Source organism: Dendrobium catenatum, unplaced genomic scaffold, assembly GCF_001605985.2.
Source record: "Dendrobium catenatum unplaced genomic scaffold, ASM160598v2 fragScaff_scaffold_199, whole genome shotgun sequence".
Taxonomy (NCBI): domain Eukaryota; kingdom Viridiplantae; phylum Streptophyta; class Magnoliopsida; order Asparagales; family Orchidaceae; genus Dendrobium; species Dendrobium catenatum.
In genome coordinates, this window is record NW_021318661.1 from 645,406 (window position 1) to 663,670 (window position 18,265).

At 33.9% G+C, this 18,265-nt stretch overlaps 1 protein-coding gene across 3 annotated transcripts in view; it reads right to left on the reverse strand.

Annotated features, from left to right (window-relative positions):
- The window catches only part of LOC110110411 (von Willebrand factor A domain-containing protein DDB_G0292028), a gene marked incomplete at its 3' end in the record, with an annotated part of 58,553 nt that overhangs the window by 1,834 nt on the left and 38,454 nt on the right, over positions 1–18,265 (reverse strand). For all 3 annotated transcript variants that reach the window (XM_020841874.2, XM_020841875.2, XM_020841876.2), the window contains 3 exon segments: positions 3,479–3,553; positions 8,376–8,546; positions 15,901–16,001. In XM_020841874.2, coding sequence (XP_020697533.1) covers positions 3,479–3,553; positions 8,376–8,546; positions 15,901–16,001 — 347 coding nt within the window.

The window sequence follows — 18,265 nt, forward strand, 5'->3', positions numbered from 1 at the left end:
TATATATATATATATATATATATAGTGAAAATAGGACCAGAAATAGAGCCATGAGAGAGATTTAAGGTTTAATGATACGAACGAGATTGAATCGAATAGCATAATAAATATTAAAATCATTTAAATATGATCTATATGACATAATAATGATATAATAATGATGTAATAATACAAATATGTGATTCAAAAAAAAAATCTCATACACATTTAATATCTTCAATGGTTGTAAATGCAAATCGTTACTAATTTATTTTATATATTCAAACATAAATAAATAAGTTAGATAAAAAATTAAATACTACTAATTAAAGAAATAAATATTATTCACCTTATAAGAAAATCTATTTTAAAATAATTAGTGCATGAGATGTAAATTTGAGAACTTTAACTTAATTATTAAACCCACATCAATTGGGAAATTTATATTAATACTATTTTTATAGCATTTTTGGTTTCCAATGCATGTACTAGGAACTCACTTGGGGTGGTGAGGCCATACAAAAATGCTTGTTTTGGTGCTTACTTGACAAATGATTATTGAATGAATCTGATATTCATTATTAAATAAAAAACATGTTAAATTTAAATTAATTAATTTAAGCTCAACATTTTTTCACTAAACTTATTAAATGAATTTATTTAGTTGCTTTATGGGGTAGCAATTTAACCAGTAGATTATAAGAAATTGATACATACATATCAAGGATGGGTGTGCATGCTTTCCCATATTCCTCTTGATTGTGCATGCAAGTAACGTGCTTGTGTCGATAATCAAATTAAAAAAGGTCTCTATCCATGCCATTTCAACATTTTAGGCACATTGAATTGATCAATTTTGTGAATGTTCAATGAGCAAGCATTCTTTTAAATGTGAACAAGACATCCCGAGTTGACTATTTGGGAAACTATATATATTTTTTGCCAACGTCATTACATTTGATCATATTGGCTTGTGGAGCATATATGAAGGTTAACAATTATATCATTATCGGCCATTCTTCTATATAATGGATCTAAGGTATATTATCATACCATGATATTAATTTATTTTCTAATTATATTGATTAAGAATTGCTAATATCACACCCACTAAATTATATATTACATACTCAATTTATGCATTGCTAATTCTAACCCCTATATCTTCTGAAAATTTTTAACCATATTTTAAAACTTCACTAATTTAAAAAAATATTGACTATTACTATGTCAAGTATGTAAAAACATACAACAACTCATCTCACTTTGAATATCCTTTGTAAATATTGTTGTAACACATATAAAAAGATATGGGTACAATACTATTGTTTGAAGAAATCCTATGATAATCAAAAGCTCTTCGATTACTCCACAATTACTTATACTAGTTAGTGCTCTATCGTACATATATTTAATAACTTAAGCATGCCTTTGTTAAAAACATTTCCAAAATACATATCAAAGCAATTCTCATAATACTTGATCATATGCCTTCAATAAACTGATATGAATGTTATTTTTATGCACTCTAAATTTTTATGTCAATTATATTAACAAAAAAAAAATCGCTTTCATGGTGGATTTTCATAGAAAAAAAATCAAATTTACTCTTCGAATCTAACATAATATTTTTCAAGTCTACAATTCAATACTTTCTCCCATAATTCTAATTTATGATTCCTAAATTTGATTTATTTACAATAAATAAATATCAAAAGATATGATGACACGATTAAACTATTTAATTCACAAAAACTATCAAAAACCCTGTTGATAATAACTTTTTTATTAAATCTTCTAAAAGAACCTAGTTAAAATGACAATTATTGATCACTTTATTAAGCAGTAAAAAATAGCTCATCAAAATTTTCTAAAAAAGCAAAAAAAAAGAGGAAGTGCTAAGCTAACCATAGTAGAATATAAATGAACAAATCACCATTTACTTAAGCTGGAACGCTGATTGAAATGCAAATGGCAAAAACACTTGAATAGGAAAGTCAATTTGTCGTAATAGTTGGCTGGATGAATTTAAACATGTGATCTTTCATTGAATAATAAGATTGATGTAAATGATTTAGGGTTATGGTTTCCTAGTGCAACTAGAATGATCAGATGCATTATCACAAAATGAAACTTAGGGTTCACATATCACAAACCACTAAATAAGTTACTAACTTATTTTCTTTAAACGCAAATAATAAATAAGAGAATTAGAGCCCAACCGATGAACAATGATTGAATAAATTCAAAGAATTAGCCAGAGAAACAAACCACACAAAATTAAGGAGAAATTGCAATTAAATTGCTACACAAAAATCCCAGTTGTGTAAATTTGAACAAAATTAGGAACACTAGTAAAACAATAGAAAAATATATCAAAGAAATTAAATCAAGAAAATAATTCAATAAAGTACGAAATTCAAGCCTCACGCTATTGCAAAGAGATGACTTCCGCTAAATTGAAGACATTCAAAGAAATCGTACATCTAACTTACAAAAACAATATTGAACACTAGAATAATTTATTCAATCAAAGACAACAAATTATATGCCTTAGATCATCTATTTACGGACTTCTTATTCTTGTGAACCTTAGCAAAAATCTAAGCTGATGTTGCACAACTGATAAAAATAAAATCAATCCCATCTTCAACAACATCATCAACAATAACAACAAGATAAGGAGTCCGCAACTGGCAATAGGCAATCTCAAGGATATGAGCAGCATTGGGAGAGATATTTAAGCAGTAAATAACAAATCTTAGAAGTAGAGAAACGGGTTAGTAAAAAAAAGAGAGGCTACATTTACAATCCAAGAGATAATTTTTTATTTTCTTCAATCTTTAACAAGGATTTTATTGTCTTCACCTCTAATGCATTTAGCACATTTATCATAGTAACAAAATAAGCCAAATACTACTACCACATTTTTTAAGGACTAGGAGTCATGTCAATTATTCTACATTCATTTGTGGCACTAGGGCAATTGACAGACAATGTGTGGTAATTTCCAGAAATACAATTTTTTTCATAACAGAAGGGAGCATTCTTGTACACAATTACACATTAAATTAAAGGAGCTTAACACTACTCTCAAACAAAATTCTCCAAACATGTAAGAACAAAATGTCATTCATTATTCTAAATGATTTATGTTCATGGTGAACAGCAAAACTAACATGTATTATCAATGGAGAACTTGTGCATTTATCTAAGCAGACATTTCAGAAAATATTTTAAAATCCAGAACACAGTTCTGCCATTAGTAATTAAAAAAATAACTGAAATAGTTGCCAAATAAACATAATTCATCCTGTTATAAGGCTTTACTTTATCAGCTACTAATATTGAACCGAAGCATTAAATTGTTTCCAGAAAAAGTCAGTTGGATTGTTAATAAGCAATGATTGCTTATCTTGAACTAAGACGTCAGCTAATGTATACAAAAATGATCGATAAACAAATATTTTGTCATAAACATTTAGGAGAAGAAACTAACCTTCTCTTCAAGTTCCATGCTTTCAAAGAACCAAGCCTGAGCTGTGAGTAGGTCAATTTGTTGCTTAACAAATACCTGTAACAAACAAACTATTTTAAAACAGCACAGTACACCAAATGTAAGAAGGATTGCGCCATAAAGAATATAATAATTATCTCAATCACTTAAAATACATTAATAAGATTTTTTGGGAAGTCCCTTTCAGGCATTGCAATATGAATGAAGATATAGATTAGTTTGAATTACAAGAAAACGGAATCTCAGGAAATTGTCTGGCGGGCCTTGCTAATTAGTTTTGTGAGGTCAAGCGGAGAATAAAATATTATAAATAGAAACAAATTCTTATAGGGAGTAGAAACAATTCCTATGAGCAAGAAAGCTTGCCTACAACCTTCATGCAATGAGGGAGAAGGGATGAGCGCACAACAAGGTATTTCGCATAAGATGGAGATTCTATGGGTAAATACTTGTGTGGCAAGAGAATGATTGTGAATATGATGTGCGAGAGAGAAAGTCATGGGCATGAACCATACAACGATGATGTGCAGGTTTTTTCTTCTTTTTTTTTTTGCTCATAAATAAGGATTTTTAGGACATTTTGATATTTGAATTTAAATTAACTTGATTTCAAATAAAATCATAATTCTATAGATAGGGGTTCCATTGCTTGAATTGAATAATACAATTACGAAAGAATTTAAAAGAACCTCCTCTTCTCAACTCTCTCTCATCTTTCTTATGATTTAATCTCTTCCATAGAAAAATCAAGGATTCCTAGTTTCTCTAACGTGATTCCCAAAAAACTCCCCATGCCTCATTCTCATACTTCTACTACATCCTAATGTTATGACCCAATTTCAAGTCTATGCTTCTCTCTCCCAAGGAAATGCTAAATTCCAAGAAGCCCTTCCTCAGTTTTCTCAAAAAATATATTGACATCATCACCCCCTAGCTCGAATCCCAGACCTACCCCCCCAGCTCGATTCCCTTTGGCCGAAGACCTTAGTCAGCCAAACACCCAACCACCAACACCGTTGTTGGCTCCCCACTCCTGGACAACCTCTCCATCGGCTTGCAGCCCAACTCCCACTGCCGCCAAACTAGCCACTGCCGACCACCTCATCTCCTCCTCTTTTTTCTTATCCCCTCTTCCTTTTCTCTTATCTTCTTTTTCCGCTTATCTTATTTTTTTTCCTCTTCCCTCAAAGCCTATTTCATCATCTTCTTCCTCAAAATCTCAAAACCCAAACCCTAATCTCTCTCACACTCACTCTTTTCCTTAAATCCCCACATTCCCTTCACAAAACCTCTTCCCTACAACTTCATACACCCTCTCTACCAAAACCCTAATATTCCTTCCACTTGTTTCCTCTAGATCTAGAGAGAGAAAATAATTAATCTCTAAATAGAGAGAGAAAGCACATTTTCTCTCTTTAAATGGAGAGAAAATATATCTCCTGTTCAACACTCTCACCTTTTTATCTCTCTAGTTGGAGAGAGAAAATACTACTCTCTCTAGAAAGAGAGAAAAACCCTATCCAAATGCCTTCTTTCTCTCTCTATAAAGAGAGGAAGTTCTCTCTCTTTCCCCCTATATCCCCAAAAAAAGGACAAGACAAAAAATATATATGCATTGCCTCCCCTTGTTATCTTGCCGTCGCCGTCCTCTCCACCATGCATTTTGAGATATAAACCCAACCGACACTAGTTTTTTTTCTTATTTCATGCAATTGAGACACGTGTGACATGAAGAGTGAAACTCGTGCATGCTTTTCTTAGCCGACGGGTGAAACTTATAGACGATTCTTGCAAGGTGTCAGGTGAGCCCCGTGTGTGCTTTTCTTAACATGACAGTGTGAAACTAAGTACCCTTGACTATTTTTCTTGAATGGTGGAGAAATACTACTGTACATGAAAACCCTAAGTACCCATGATTGTCTTTCTTGGCAGATGAGGAAACACTATAATGCATGAAAATTCTATGTACATGTGATTGCCTTTCTTGGCGGGCAAGGAAAATATTGCTATGCATAAAACCCTATGTGCCCATGATCATCTTTCTTCGCGGTGGGGAGAATATTATGATTTACACGTAGGTACATAAAGACTCATGCATTGCCTTTCTTGGATGGTGGGATTAAAAATTATGATCATAGTGTCACCCGACACCGACCATGCATGTCGTTTTCGCGTGGTGGGCAGGTTTAGCACACCCCGATGCAGCCCCCTACACGGGGATGACACACGAGTGCTGCCAAAATTTTGATCGACACGAGACTCAAATAATATTTGAACTAAATGATAAATCAACAAAATAAAATATAATTACTAAATACAAGAACAAAATTGAAATGAAAATAAGACCTATAATGAACTCATATCAGACTGAGCACTTGCCAACGATCATGAACTAAAACTTCCCCCCGAGCTCTTAAGTCGCTTGCACAAAATAAAATCCTGCAACAACACTCTCTTCAAAAGTTAAAAAGTGTGTAATGAATCAAGGAGGAGCTCCATATTTATAACCCAAAAAATAGTCATGTGTGGTGTCCACCTAAAAAAATATCCAACTATTAAGAAGCAATGAAGCTACATATTAAAATAATGTCAAGATACCATTTTGAAATCGTATTTAAAATGTATGAATAGGGCTATAAATGAACTAAGCGTTCGACAAGCTATTCAAAGTTTAGCTTGATTAAACTCTTTCATGATTATTTAGATTAAGTAATCAAACAAGCTTGAACATTTTCTTAAATAATCGATGATTTAATAAACAAGCTTGAACAACTATGTATTCTGCTCTTTTATGTTCATGAACAACATCGTCTGAAGCTCATGAACATGCTCGAAAAGAAGCTTGTTAAGAGCCCAATACAAATCTCGTTCATTAATATGCTTGCTAATGTTTGTTTCCATAGTTCATTATGAAGTTCATTCATTAAAATTATCATTTATGAGCTCGAGAAGCTATTCATTTAAAGGATGGAGAGAGCTCGATAAGCTACTTATTTAAGGCTCGTTCATTAAGAGCTCGACTTGTTCATTAATAGATCGATTAGGCTCGTTCGTTAATAGCTCGATAAGGCTCGTTCATTAATAGATCGATAAGGCTCGTTCATTAAAAGCTCGATAAGGCCCGTTTATTAATTTATAAACGAGCCACTCGTTTGGAGCTCAATAAGCACAAAACGAATCGAACATGAACTGAACACAAACCAAGCATGAATATGTAACATTTAAATGAACCAAGCTTGAACACAAACAAAAAAGCTTGAATCGAGCTCAAATCGAGCTTAAACAAATTCTTAATAAAAGAGCTCAAACATGAACGAATACATACTTGGCTTGGCTCGATTCAGTTGCAGTCCTATGTGTGAAGTTACATACTAAAAGTTAAAAGCAGAACCTGATCCCCTATTGGCAAGCAAATGACAAGGTCAAATAATGAAGTGAAAATTACCCACAAACCTCGATGATGACCGTGTTGAAAGTTAATCTCAATCGGAAGGAGACTAACATTAATATGCCCTAAAATCTCAAAAATAATTATTAAGAGGCTCTAATTTTACTAAGAGTTCAAAACTTAAGAATCATCAAAACTTAAAATGTTCAAGTTAAAAATTTATTACCTAACTTAAAATAAAAATCCATCCACCCTACACAACAGTTTGCTGAGAAAGGGTATAACTTCAACTCGCAAAGAGTGAATGCCATGTTGGGTGTATAAATAAGATTCATTTCAAATCATCTTTTGCCAGTAAAGACATTGTCTGTATTCTCTAATCAGTAATTTTCCCGTCAAATGACAAAAGTAAACGATTATGAGTGAGGCTCTCTGATCGGGTGGTTTTCCTGTCAAATGATACTACTAAATTATGGTCACAACAAAAGTCTATATGTTCCCTGATGGCTCTAAACATTTAAGTAATGAATTATAGGGTATATTTAATAAGGCACCAAACATTTTGTTAACTCAGGTGGACTCAAAGTTATCCCCTCAAACAAATATTCACCTCAAATCTACAAGATACCCTTGGACGACGCAATTCATGGCTGCCGACAAGAATCCTTCTATCACGTTAAGTCTACTACCTCCTCTGACTTAGTAGACTAGGGATCACGACAGCTCAAAACGATGGAACCAAAAGATCTTGATCAGACCCATCATCATTCTCCCATCACTCGCTTTAAGTGTGCGGTGATAAATTTCAATTTTTTAAAACCACCAAATCTAATTTTAAAATCCTAAAGTTGTTACTACTATACATTGAGCACTTAGTGTCTATCTAATGACTAACCTTAAATGAAAGTGCTATCTCATTATCAGGAGGGGTTAATCAACTATAGGTGCTTGCGCCTATGCGAAACCAGACCCCAGATCATAAAGTCCTCATAAAATGAGGGCAAAATTTATGAGTAATGTCTTATCTAAAATCCAATATGCCTGAAAATTTATCATGGAACCTAAACTCATTAAAACTCTCCTCCTCGACAAAAAAAGATGTGGAGAGGCCATGACACAAATTTTCGGAGCCCACAAAATAAGGAATCATTTTCTTTCTCTCTCTCAAGCACGTCCTCTCATTCTCGTACAAAGGATGTAATAAAACAAATCTACATAAGGAAAAGAAAGAATGATCAATATAAATTCTTCTAAAAGGCATATCATTAAATTGACATGAAATCAAATCTTCTACAACAATCTCAACCAAAATTAGTAACATAAATCATTTGCTCATTCTTATGGAACACCAACAATTATGTCAGACTGAATTAAAATCAAATGAAATATTGCAGGTCATCCCGTTACCACAAGCATGAAATCCTGTGTAATTCTTATATAATATTCATTTTTAAAAAAGTAATCCCTATAGAACAAATTTATAAAATTTACCTTTTCAATAGGTATGTCCGTTGAATTTCGCACCTTCAAATTGATAACTTTTTCATTCATGTCAGCCGATCTACCTTCAACTTTAACAGTGTTTGGAAATTTACCCTCGTATCTTCCAGATATTATCAAGGGGCATTCAATTAAAAGATCAGGAAGTTTCCAAGGATATACCTGGACAGAAATTAAAAAAAATAAATACTGCATGGATATTGTTTCTTCCTGTAAAACACATTTTAGCACAAAAAATAGAGTTTTTGTCCACAAAAATAAAGCAATGTAACATGGAGGCTAAAGAGAATCAAACGGTGGCCGAAATATTATCAATATGTAATACAGTATAAGAGATAAGAACCCTCTTATCCCTGTAGAAAATATTTCAAATTGTGCACCTCCAGGACCCAGCAAAAAAAAAAAAAACTATAGTTTTAAATGAAGGCATGCGTTGGGTGGATCTGTTTTACTTCATTAGAAATTTCTGGTGGCAAATCTTTGCTTTAAAACAGTAGCTAATAAAATATGCAAGACTAACTTATAGACAAGATTGGAAGTAAAACCAAATTTTACAAAACTTATAGCTCACATAAGAAATAGATGTCTAATTTTAAATGTTTGTCAACTAATATCTATTGCAACTTTACTAACAGAACTAAAGTGGCAAAGTTTAATAGGGACGGAAAAACAGAGTTTCCTGTCATGAGAAAATATTATGATGGCCAGATAACAAATTCTACAAAATGGCAACACTACCAGCTATTGTAGACTCCAAAAATTAGCGCAACAGCCCATCAGCATTTTTTAGGAGAATTTTAACCGGAATGTCCTAGATCAAATTTTCAAAAAGACTGATTAAATTTAAGATAGACACTAATAGAGGTGTAAACGAGTCGAGTCAAGTATTTGCCTGATCGATCTAAGCTTGTTTAGTTTTTAATGAACTCAAGCTCGACTTGTTAAAAAATTATAAGCTCGACTTGTTAAAAAATTATAAGCTCGAGCTCGTTATAAAGCTCAAGTTTGACTCGATTGTTGAGCTCAATCCTTTAATTTTAAATTTCATTTTTTTAGTTCTTTCAAGAATTTTTACTTTTAATATAAAATTAATTTAAAAAAGTTAAAATATATTATATAATGCTAATTTAAATTATTTTTTAAATATATTTTAAATTAATTGAGTGGCTAAACAAGCTTGCGAGACGAGCCAGGTTTATAGCTTGAGCTTGAGTTCGTTTAATATACGAGCTTGAGTATAGGCTCGAGCTCGAACCCATGGCTCAATAAGCTCGACTTGTGAGCTCGTTAATGAGTCGAACTTGAGCCAGCTTAGCTTACTTATACCCCTAGACGCTACCCAGATATTTCATCCTTATTTTGTGATGACTTTATGATTTGGTCCTAGGTTTCCAATAGGCACAAATCCCTAAGGTTAATTATCCCTCTCGATCAAGAAAGAGAACTTTTGATTAAGGCCGGTAGTTAGATAGATACTAAACACTCAATCTATAATAACAACAATTTTAGGGTTTGGATTTGGGGTTTTTAGGGTTTGAAAGTATGCTTCAAGCAGACGGTGGGAGAATGATGACTAACCCGATTAAGATCTCACAGCTCCATCGCCTCAGACTGTCGTGATCCCTAGTATTCTAAGTTATAGTAGGTTGTCAACCAACCTGACCGAAAGATTCTTATCCAAAGCCATAAGCTGCTTCATTTAAGGATATTTTGCAGACTTAGGGTGCATGTTTGCTTTAGGGAATAAATTTGAGAACACCTTAGCTAACAGAGGACTTTGTACACTATCAAATATATCATATAATTAATTACTCAAGGGTTTTAAGTCATTAAAGAGGGATCATATGAGCCCTGACAATGATTGTAATTACTCAAGGGTTTTAAGTCATATGATTCCTGACTCCACATGTATTATTCCTCTTCTCATAAAATTTTGTAAGTTACAAGGTGCCCTTGTGTAGTGTTTTATTTATGTCCTAAGGAAGTGTTGTCTTGTATGTTATAAGTGTTGTTGTGTCTTATGAGTTACAGCATCGTTGTGTCATGTTTGTAGTTTACAGTGATCTATAAAAGGTGTCTTTAAATTTACAATCTTAGTGTCATTGTTTATCTATGTTGAAAGAAAGGAAGATTTGTGTCTTTGCAATAAATTTTTTGTTGCATCATGTATGAGTAGGGGGTCAAAAATGACTTGTCCTGCCAACTCAACCTGTTGGGTTGCCCCGTTCAATAAACGGGTCAGATTCGAGTTGTATTTAAATGGATTATGTTCGGGTTGACCCACGACTCATTGTTTACCTAAAATGGCCCGTTTAATGTTTTTTTATTTATTTTACAGGTAGGTATAATCTTTTTATTTTTTATCAAATATGCTAAATTTGTAGTTAATAAGTTATTTAAAAAATTTAACCAAAATGGATTAATAGGTCGGGTTCGAGTTGATTGGATTTGGGTCAGGTCAATTTTGGGTTAGACCAAAACTTCACCCGTCAACTCGTTTTGACACCGCTATGCAAGAGGCATCTAAGGGGGGAGTTGTTGCTACTTTTTCGTGTGAGGTGAGTTATTAGGTTTGAGGGAATTTAGTTTTAGGCTTTTTTTATTTTATTTTATTATGTTTTAAAAGGACATAATCTATTCTTTTGCTTTCAGCAAAAGGGCAAGGTACATTATACGACAACATTGCAAAATTTATCTTTTTAATTATTTTTAAAAAATTTAAATTATTTTAAATATAAATATTAAATTTAAAAAATAAAATTTAACCTACTAATTTTTTAAGAATATTTATTTTGCATGCATATCAATTAACTCGCAGAAAATTTTTATCATTACATGTCGAATTTGTCTCATTTCTTGTGCATGAATGAAAAAACTCGCTATTTTTCTTTTCCGAGTACTTAGCCAATATGGGTATCTTTTTACAAACAGAGGTCGTTCAAGCAACTTTGCATGATGTCACCCACGTGATTCGTCATTTTCAACCGCTTTCGCTAGAGTTGATTGTGAAAGGCCTTTCTTGGGTAATTTGGACATTTTAAACATAGCGGTGCAGTCCGTTTCTGATGTAGAACGGGGAGGTGGCTTTGCTAGGGAGAAGAAAGAATTTGGAAATTCTCAGATTTTCTTCCCAAAATCAGCTTTAGAAATCTTGGACAGCAGTTCTCCAACTTTTAGGATTTCTGGGCAGCAATCCCACTTAGAAAAAATATCAAGCTTACGTGATCAATTGGAGGAAAGGAAGTGGTGTAAGGGATTGAGAGTTTCCTTGCTGTTCTCTCCTTCTCTAGAGTTAATTTTGAGAGTTATGAGAGGGAGGTGGGCAGTTAGAGAGAGGGGAGGTAAGAGCAGGCCGGCTACATGAGGGAAGGAGGGAACAACGGAAGGGTTTGATTGCGAAAAATCTGAGAGATACGGAGACGGACTCAACTTCCAAATGTCGTTTCCAAAAATCTGAAAGTGATCTCAGATTTTCTCCAGTAATCTGGAAGAAATTTCAGATTATGAAAAGTAAAAATAGGAGCTTGGAAGAAGAGAACTCAAGGCTTCAAAGTGCTTGGCTTAGGTAGAGGGAGAGAGGTGATTGGAGAGAGAGGGAGGGGTGTCAAGCTGAGACGGGAAAGAAGCTGGGTGGCGGGTTGATAAACGGTGGGGAAGGAATTGGATTTCCTAAGTAAATTTCTTAAATTAGGAAACCAAATGAATTAAGACAGGTAATGGAAATCTCGGCTGAGTGATGGAGGGGAGATTTGGTAATATTCTAAAGGGGAATAGGAGTCAATTAGGAAATCAATCCTAATTGGCCATATAAGGGGCCGGCAACAAGCACAAGCTATGTGGAATTTAATTAGGCTAATTAAGACTTCTTAATTTGGTTTGAAAAGATTAGGAAAGAGAATAATTCACTCCAATTTAAATTTCAAATTCAAATGGATGTAAATTAAGAACTTTCCTAAAATAGAATAATCAAATTAGAAAAGAATTTGAAATTTGAATTTGAATAATTTCAAATTCAAATTAATTCCCTAAATTAACCCAACCAAACTAGTAAATCCCAAAGAGGGTGGGAGGAGGAGCTCGGCCGGCGGCTAATGAGGTGGAGGTGAATCCGGCGGCCAAACGAAGATGGGGAGGAGGAAGAAGATGAATATGACTACTAGGAGCAATAAAAAAGAACAAAAACAGAGAAACAAAATATCAAAGATACAACCGCGAGCCCGGACACATCCTGCGGCTGACGGATACTACGTTGCCCTTCTGCAAGGGACTTCACGCCACGAGCCCGGACCCATCCTGCGGCTGGTGGAAATTCCAACTCCCTCCCATAGGGATTTCACTAACGTTCTTCCCAAAGAACCCAAGTGCAAAACACAAATTTTTTTTATTATAATTCCATCATGTTCTAATACAAGAGCAAATGCCTCTATATATAGGTCTTAAAAGAAACTAAAAGACAATTTTGCCCCTTGGGCTTACATAAAACAAATCCCTTAAGGGTAAAAAAGAAAAATGCATAATTAAATAAAAAATTACAATTAATAAAATAAGATAAAATGAAGGGATCTCGGCCGTCGATCTTCAACTCCTCAGATAGGCATGGACGGTTGGATGTCCGCATCAGTTTCACAATCACTTCGGATAATTTTGGCGCAACATTATGCTCATGGTTCACTATTTTCGTCGCCCAACTGAGTTGTACACAAAGTGCACCTATTTGTCAATTTATACATTCCAAACATATTGGTGTTGTTGTTTCACAAGAGGACGGTGTTTTGAGTGATTTCGAGCAGCATCGTGGCATGTTGAAGCCGCCTTGTGCAATATCATGTTAGTTGACCATAATCTAGTCAGACACGCTCGCATTTGTCATTGAATACATTTTAGGGGTCAACATATATGTTGTCTACTTAAGAAAGAAAGAAGGAACTAATGATTTGAGTATAATATAGATAAGACAATAAGATAAATAGTAAAATGACATATTACACGAAATACTGGTCATAGGGATAACCTTTGACTAAAGATCAGGTGGTAGAATTAAATGGTTTGAGCAGATTACATGTTATTAGGCAAGGAGTTGGAACTAATGCTTGAGAGGCAAAAATAAAGGGAATACAAAAAAGATCATGGATGCAAATCCTTTGGAAGGATCCAGTGCTGCCCTTAATAGAAATGAATTATAAAGAAGAAATCATGAAGCCGAAACACATAATTCTCACAACGACAAAGATGCCCGCTGTATATATCATAGGAATGTGAAAAAGATGGTTACCACATTAGGTTATTGTTCTCCTTCAGAATTATAAGCAAAATATGTAATCATAACGTAGTGCAGCAATAAATTACTTCTGAGATTAAAACAGATCAATTAAGAAATAAAATGGAATATACAGGGGAGTACATTATCTAGTTTCATTCTGGTTCTTTGCAATGGTTGGATTTGGAAGAAATAAAATAATAATAATATGAAGTCAATCTCTCTTTTGAGTATGAATTGATATATTTAGAAAAATAACAAATTCTATCTGAAGGATGCCAAGATTAATAAATGCATTCCTCATCATTGTCATTATTCATTGTTCTTATCCCAATTATTTGAAATTGGTTGTAAGCATTCTGATATTATTCTAATAGAAGTGTGAAAATGCTTAGGAGATCAAGAAATTTATTGGCTTAATGAACTTTTTAATATTATTTTGAAGACTAAAAAGATGCTCGATAAGTAGAGAAGGAATGTGTTGGTTCCTATTTTTAAGAATAAAGGTGATGCAAAAGAGTATATGAATTATAGATGAATTAAGTTAATGTGTCATACATTAAAACTATGGGAGAGAGTAATTGAACATAAGTTACAATGTGATACTAACGTTTCTCAAAATCAATTCAGATTCATGCTGGTTAGGTTTATTATGGAAGCTTACATTTGTTGAGAGGTTTGATGGAGAAGAGAGAGTTAGGAGGATCTAGATATGATATTTATTGATTTAGAGAAAGCATATGATAAAAGTTCCAAGAGAAGTGCTCTAGAAAGTTCTAGAAAAGAAATGAGTTAATACTGCTTATAGTCAATTCATTAAGAAAATGTATATAGGAACTATTACTTGTGTTCGAATAAGGAGGTTTGACCAAGTATCTTTCTATTTCAGTTGGAAGACATCAAGGATCAGCTTTAAGCCCATATCTTTTTACTTTAGTCATGGTTCTTCTGGACATTTGGAAGAGAATGTTCCCTAGTGTATGCTTTTTGCTGTTGATATTCTTCTTGTTGATAAGACTAGAGATGGAGTTGAAGGAAAACTTGAATTATAGAGATCAACCTTAAATTCTAAAGGTGTTCGTTTGAGTAGATCTAAAACGAATATATTGAGTGTAATTTTAGCAATAATAGATCTAGTGGGAGAATTGTGACTTTGGGCAATCAAGTCATAAAAAAGAGTACATGTTTTAGATATCTCGTGTCCATTATTCAAAGCCAGGGTGAAATATGTAGGGATGTTATTAGTAGAATTCAAGTTGGATGGTTGAAGTGGAGGAATGCATCATAGTGTGATAGAAAAGTACCCCAAACTTAAGTTAAAATTCTATAAGATGGTGGTAAGGCCTGCAACAGTGTTTTATTGCGCAAAATGTTGGCCATTAAAAGTGAGCAAAAAATTAAGTGTTGCAGATAAGAGGATGCTCAGTTGGATAAATGGCTTTACACCTACAGACAAAATGTAAAACGAATATATTCGTAAAAAGATTGGAGTAGCTCCAGTGACAGAAAAGATTTAGATAGAGTTTCCTTAGATGGTTTGGTCACATAAAACGTCAGCCTTTCGATGACCAGATTAGAAGAGTAGATGTCTTAGATCTGGTCTATGTTAATAAAGTTGGATGTAAATCAAAAAAGATTTGGTTAGAAAGTATTAGAAATGGCCATTTCAATTAGATTTAAATGAAAATTTGACTCTTAATAGAATACAATGAAGAAGAATGATTCATGTAGCCGACCCAACATAGTAGGATAGAGGCTTGATGTTGTTGTTGTGTTGTAAGCATCCTCATTCTCCATTAAAACAGGATGAATGCTTCATGAGGTTTTAACTCGATTTTCAGCAAATCGTTTTGCACAACTTCACCATGTTAACCAAGGACAGTCAATTTTCCTTTCTTAATCCCTACACATTAAAGCTAAATAACCATGCTAATAGTGCAACTTCTACTCCTTATTATCCATGTTTAAACTATCCAGGCCTATTTAGTACTATCTCGCCTTCCATAGGTGCCACTCCCATTACCTTAAAACAGGATTGTTTCTCAATCTATCATTATTAGTTTTGTAACACATTCATCTTAACAAATTCCACTTCCATTACAAGGAAACAAAAAAGAAAAGTTAATCTCTAAAGTAATTACATGTTTACATTACATTTGAATATTTCTTGCTGTAAAAGAGTAATCAAGTATTTCTCACAATTTAGGATTAATGATACCAAATTTAACTAATTACCATGATAGTACAGGAAAAGCATACCTCGAAAGCCTTAAGATCATCAAAGGCATCAACAGTAATATTTGTAAGCACAGGAAACAAAGCCTTCCTGAACCATTTTTGCATTTCTGGCTCAATGGAATCTGACGTGAAAGCAGGAGCGTGTAGATAAATCAGCTTAGTAGTGCAAATATCATATTGTTGAGAACAGAAATCAAAATGCTTAAATGAAATTTTCATAAGAAAACCAATATGCCATAAAACACAAGTATTCTTGCTGCCACGTAAATGAAAACTAGCTTAATATCCACAATACTATTGGTAACTAAGTGGAAGAACAAAAAGAATTTAGTGTACTATAATTTTGGTGTATCTCAGCTTGAAGAAAGTAGAATTTTTTTTTTTTTGTATCTCTATATTTTCCCTCTTTAGAATCTCACGATTCTATCATCTAAAAAATTATCAGTCAAAACCCAAATTCAAATGTTTAGCAAGATTAACTGAGTCATCATGACTACTATTAACTATAAGTCCAAACTTTGCTTTGACCATCGGGTAACTCATTAAGAACCATGGTTGCCCTCATCTGAGGTCCCAGATGAACAGAGGATAAGAATAATGCCAAACGGCCTAATTTTATGGAACACCATGATGAGGGGGGCACCCCTATCAAACGAAATAAAGGGATACAAAGGCGTTGAGTATGAGAAGTGTGGTTCAGACGTATGCTGAGTATCACCAACCCAGAAGCCTGCTATGTAACACAGTGGCTCATATGATAAAAAGTATAGGTTATTTAGTCATAATGATATGACATTGATTCTTAGTAATCTAATTGTGTACACACTTTATGTGAAACTGCTAACACTAATTTCTCTGTGAAATATTTCCCCTTGGAACATTTGTATCTATGACTGGAATGGTGGTCTGTCAATGCTTGGAGCAACGAATTTGTACATTTTTCAAAGCAGGCTTGTGTTTCCTGAACCGGCCCAATCTTCCCCAAATCCTGAACCGGCCCTGGATGGGCCGGTTTTGGTCTACAAAAAGGCGGGCTAGTACCACCTCCTCTTCCTTTGCCTCCCACAATAGTGGGTCCCACTATTCAAATTGAATCCAAAATAAGAAAGGAGGGGGCGGCTAGGGTTTTGGAGGGAGATTTGAATTAAAAGGTTTATGTATTAAATAGCATGAGGTATCTTACGTTTGGAGTTTATGCTTTCATCTGTTTCTTTTGTTCTCTTGAAGCTTCTTTGACGTCTTGGGCTCTAGATTCATCGTCTAGATATTGGGAGAAAACGATCCTTCTCTCGAATTGAGGATCAATTGTATCTTGCTTTGTGTTTGCTTTTTCTTTGAATCCACTATTACAATCTATCATTTTGGATTGATTTCATAGAGATTATCGCATTATTCCCACTATTTTTATCAATTATCTCTAGGGTTGCTTGCGAACTCAAGTATTTCCTCTTGGATTACTTGTGAACTCAAGTATTTCATGTTGGATTACTTGCGAACTCAAGTATTTCCTATCAGATTGCTGGGAAAAGACTAAGGCAACAGGATGTTAGCATACATTTCAACATTAATAGGAATTCATAATATATTGCTTCATTCCAATTGTCTAAAGGCATGGCTTCCTTAGCATGGTTTCATAATCAACAGGCGGACCGTTGAAGCATTGGCATATTAATAGATGCATCTATAAAATGGATTTGTAGCCAAAGGATTAACCATCAAACATAGAATCATCTCTATTGGGATATAGATTTAAGCCAAAGCTTTTGTTTAATTATTACTTTAAGCATTACCTATCTAGCCCATATTAGGATCTCATAGTTCGAGTGGAGTCATGACTATCGGGTGGAGTCATGATTTCTTTGTTTATGGCAGTCCCCATAGAAACAACCATGGGAAACATGCTAAAGGAGCTCAAATTTGTGGCAGACCTTGACTTAAAGAGAACATTGCCATGTCAAATGGAACAAATGACTAAGACACTTGAGACCATAGTTAAGGGGAAACCAAGTCATGAAGTAGGGATGGTGTGGTTAAGATGCCCAGAAGCATGACTAGTAGTGGCTCAAAATCATCAATGGTGCACATAAGTTCATCGGCTTATAAAGCATGGTTGACTTGGTCATATTGATATCATGTGCATTATTGGTGATCTGGTCTTATTGTGAAATAAGCTTGTATCGCACATCTTGTCCAGGCTAGTGGACTAGTGCTTGCTCAAAGTATAAAGCAACTACTTAGCATAAATTCAAGGGGTATATGTTATCGTTTTTTGTTAAATTCAGAGGTTTGGTTTTCAAAATTGGACCGAACTGGGTGATTTGGCAGGTTTAATTGTAAACTTTTATTTAGTTGGTTCAATTCATATTAAAAATCAATCATGTATCAA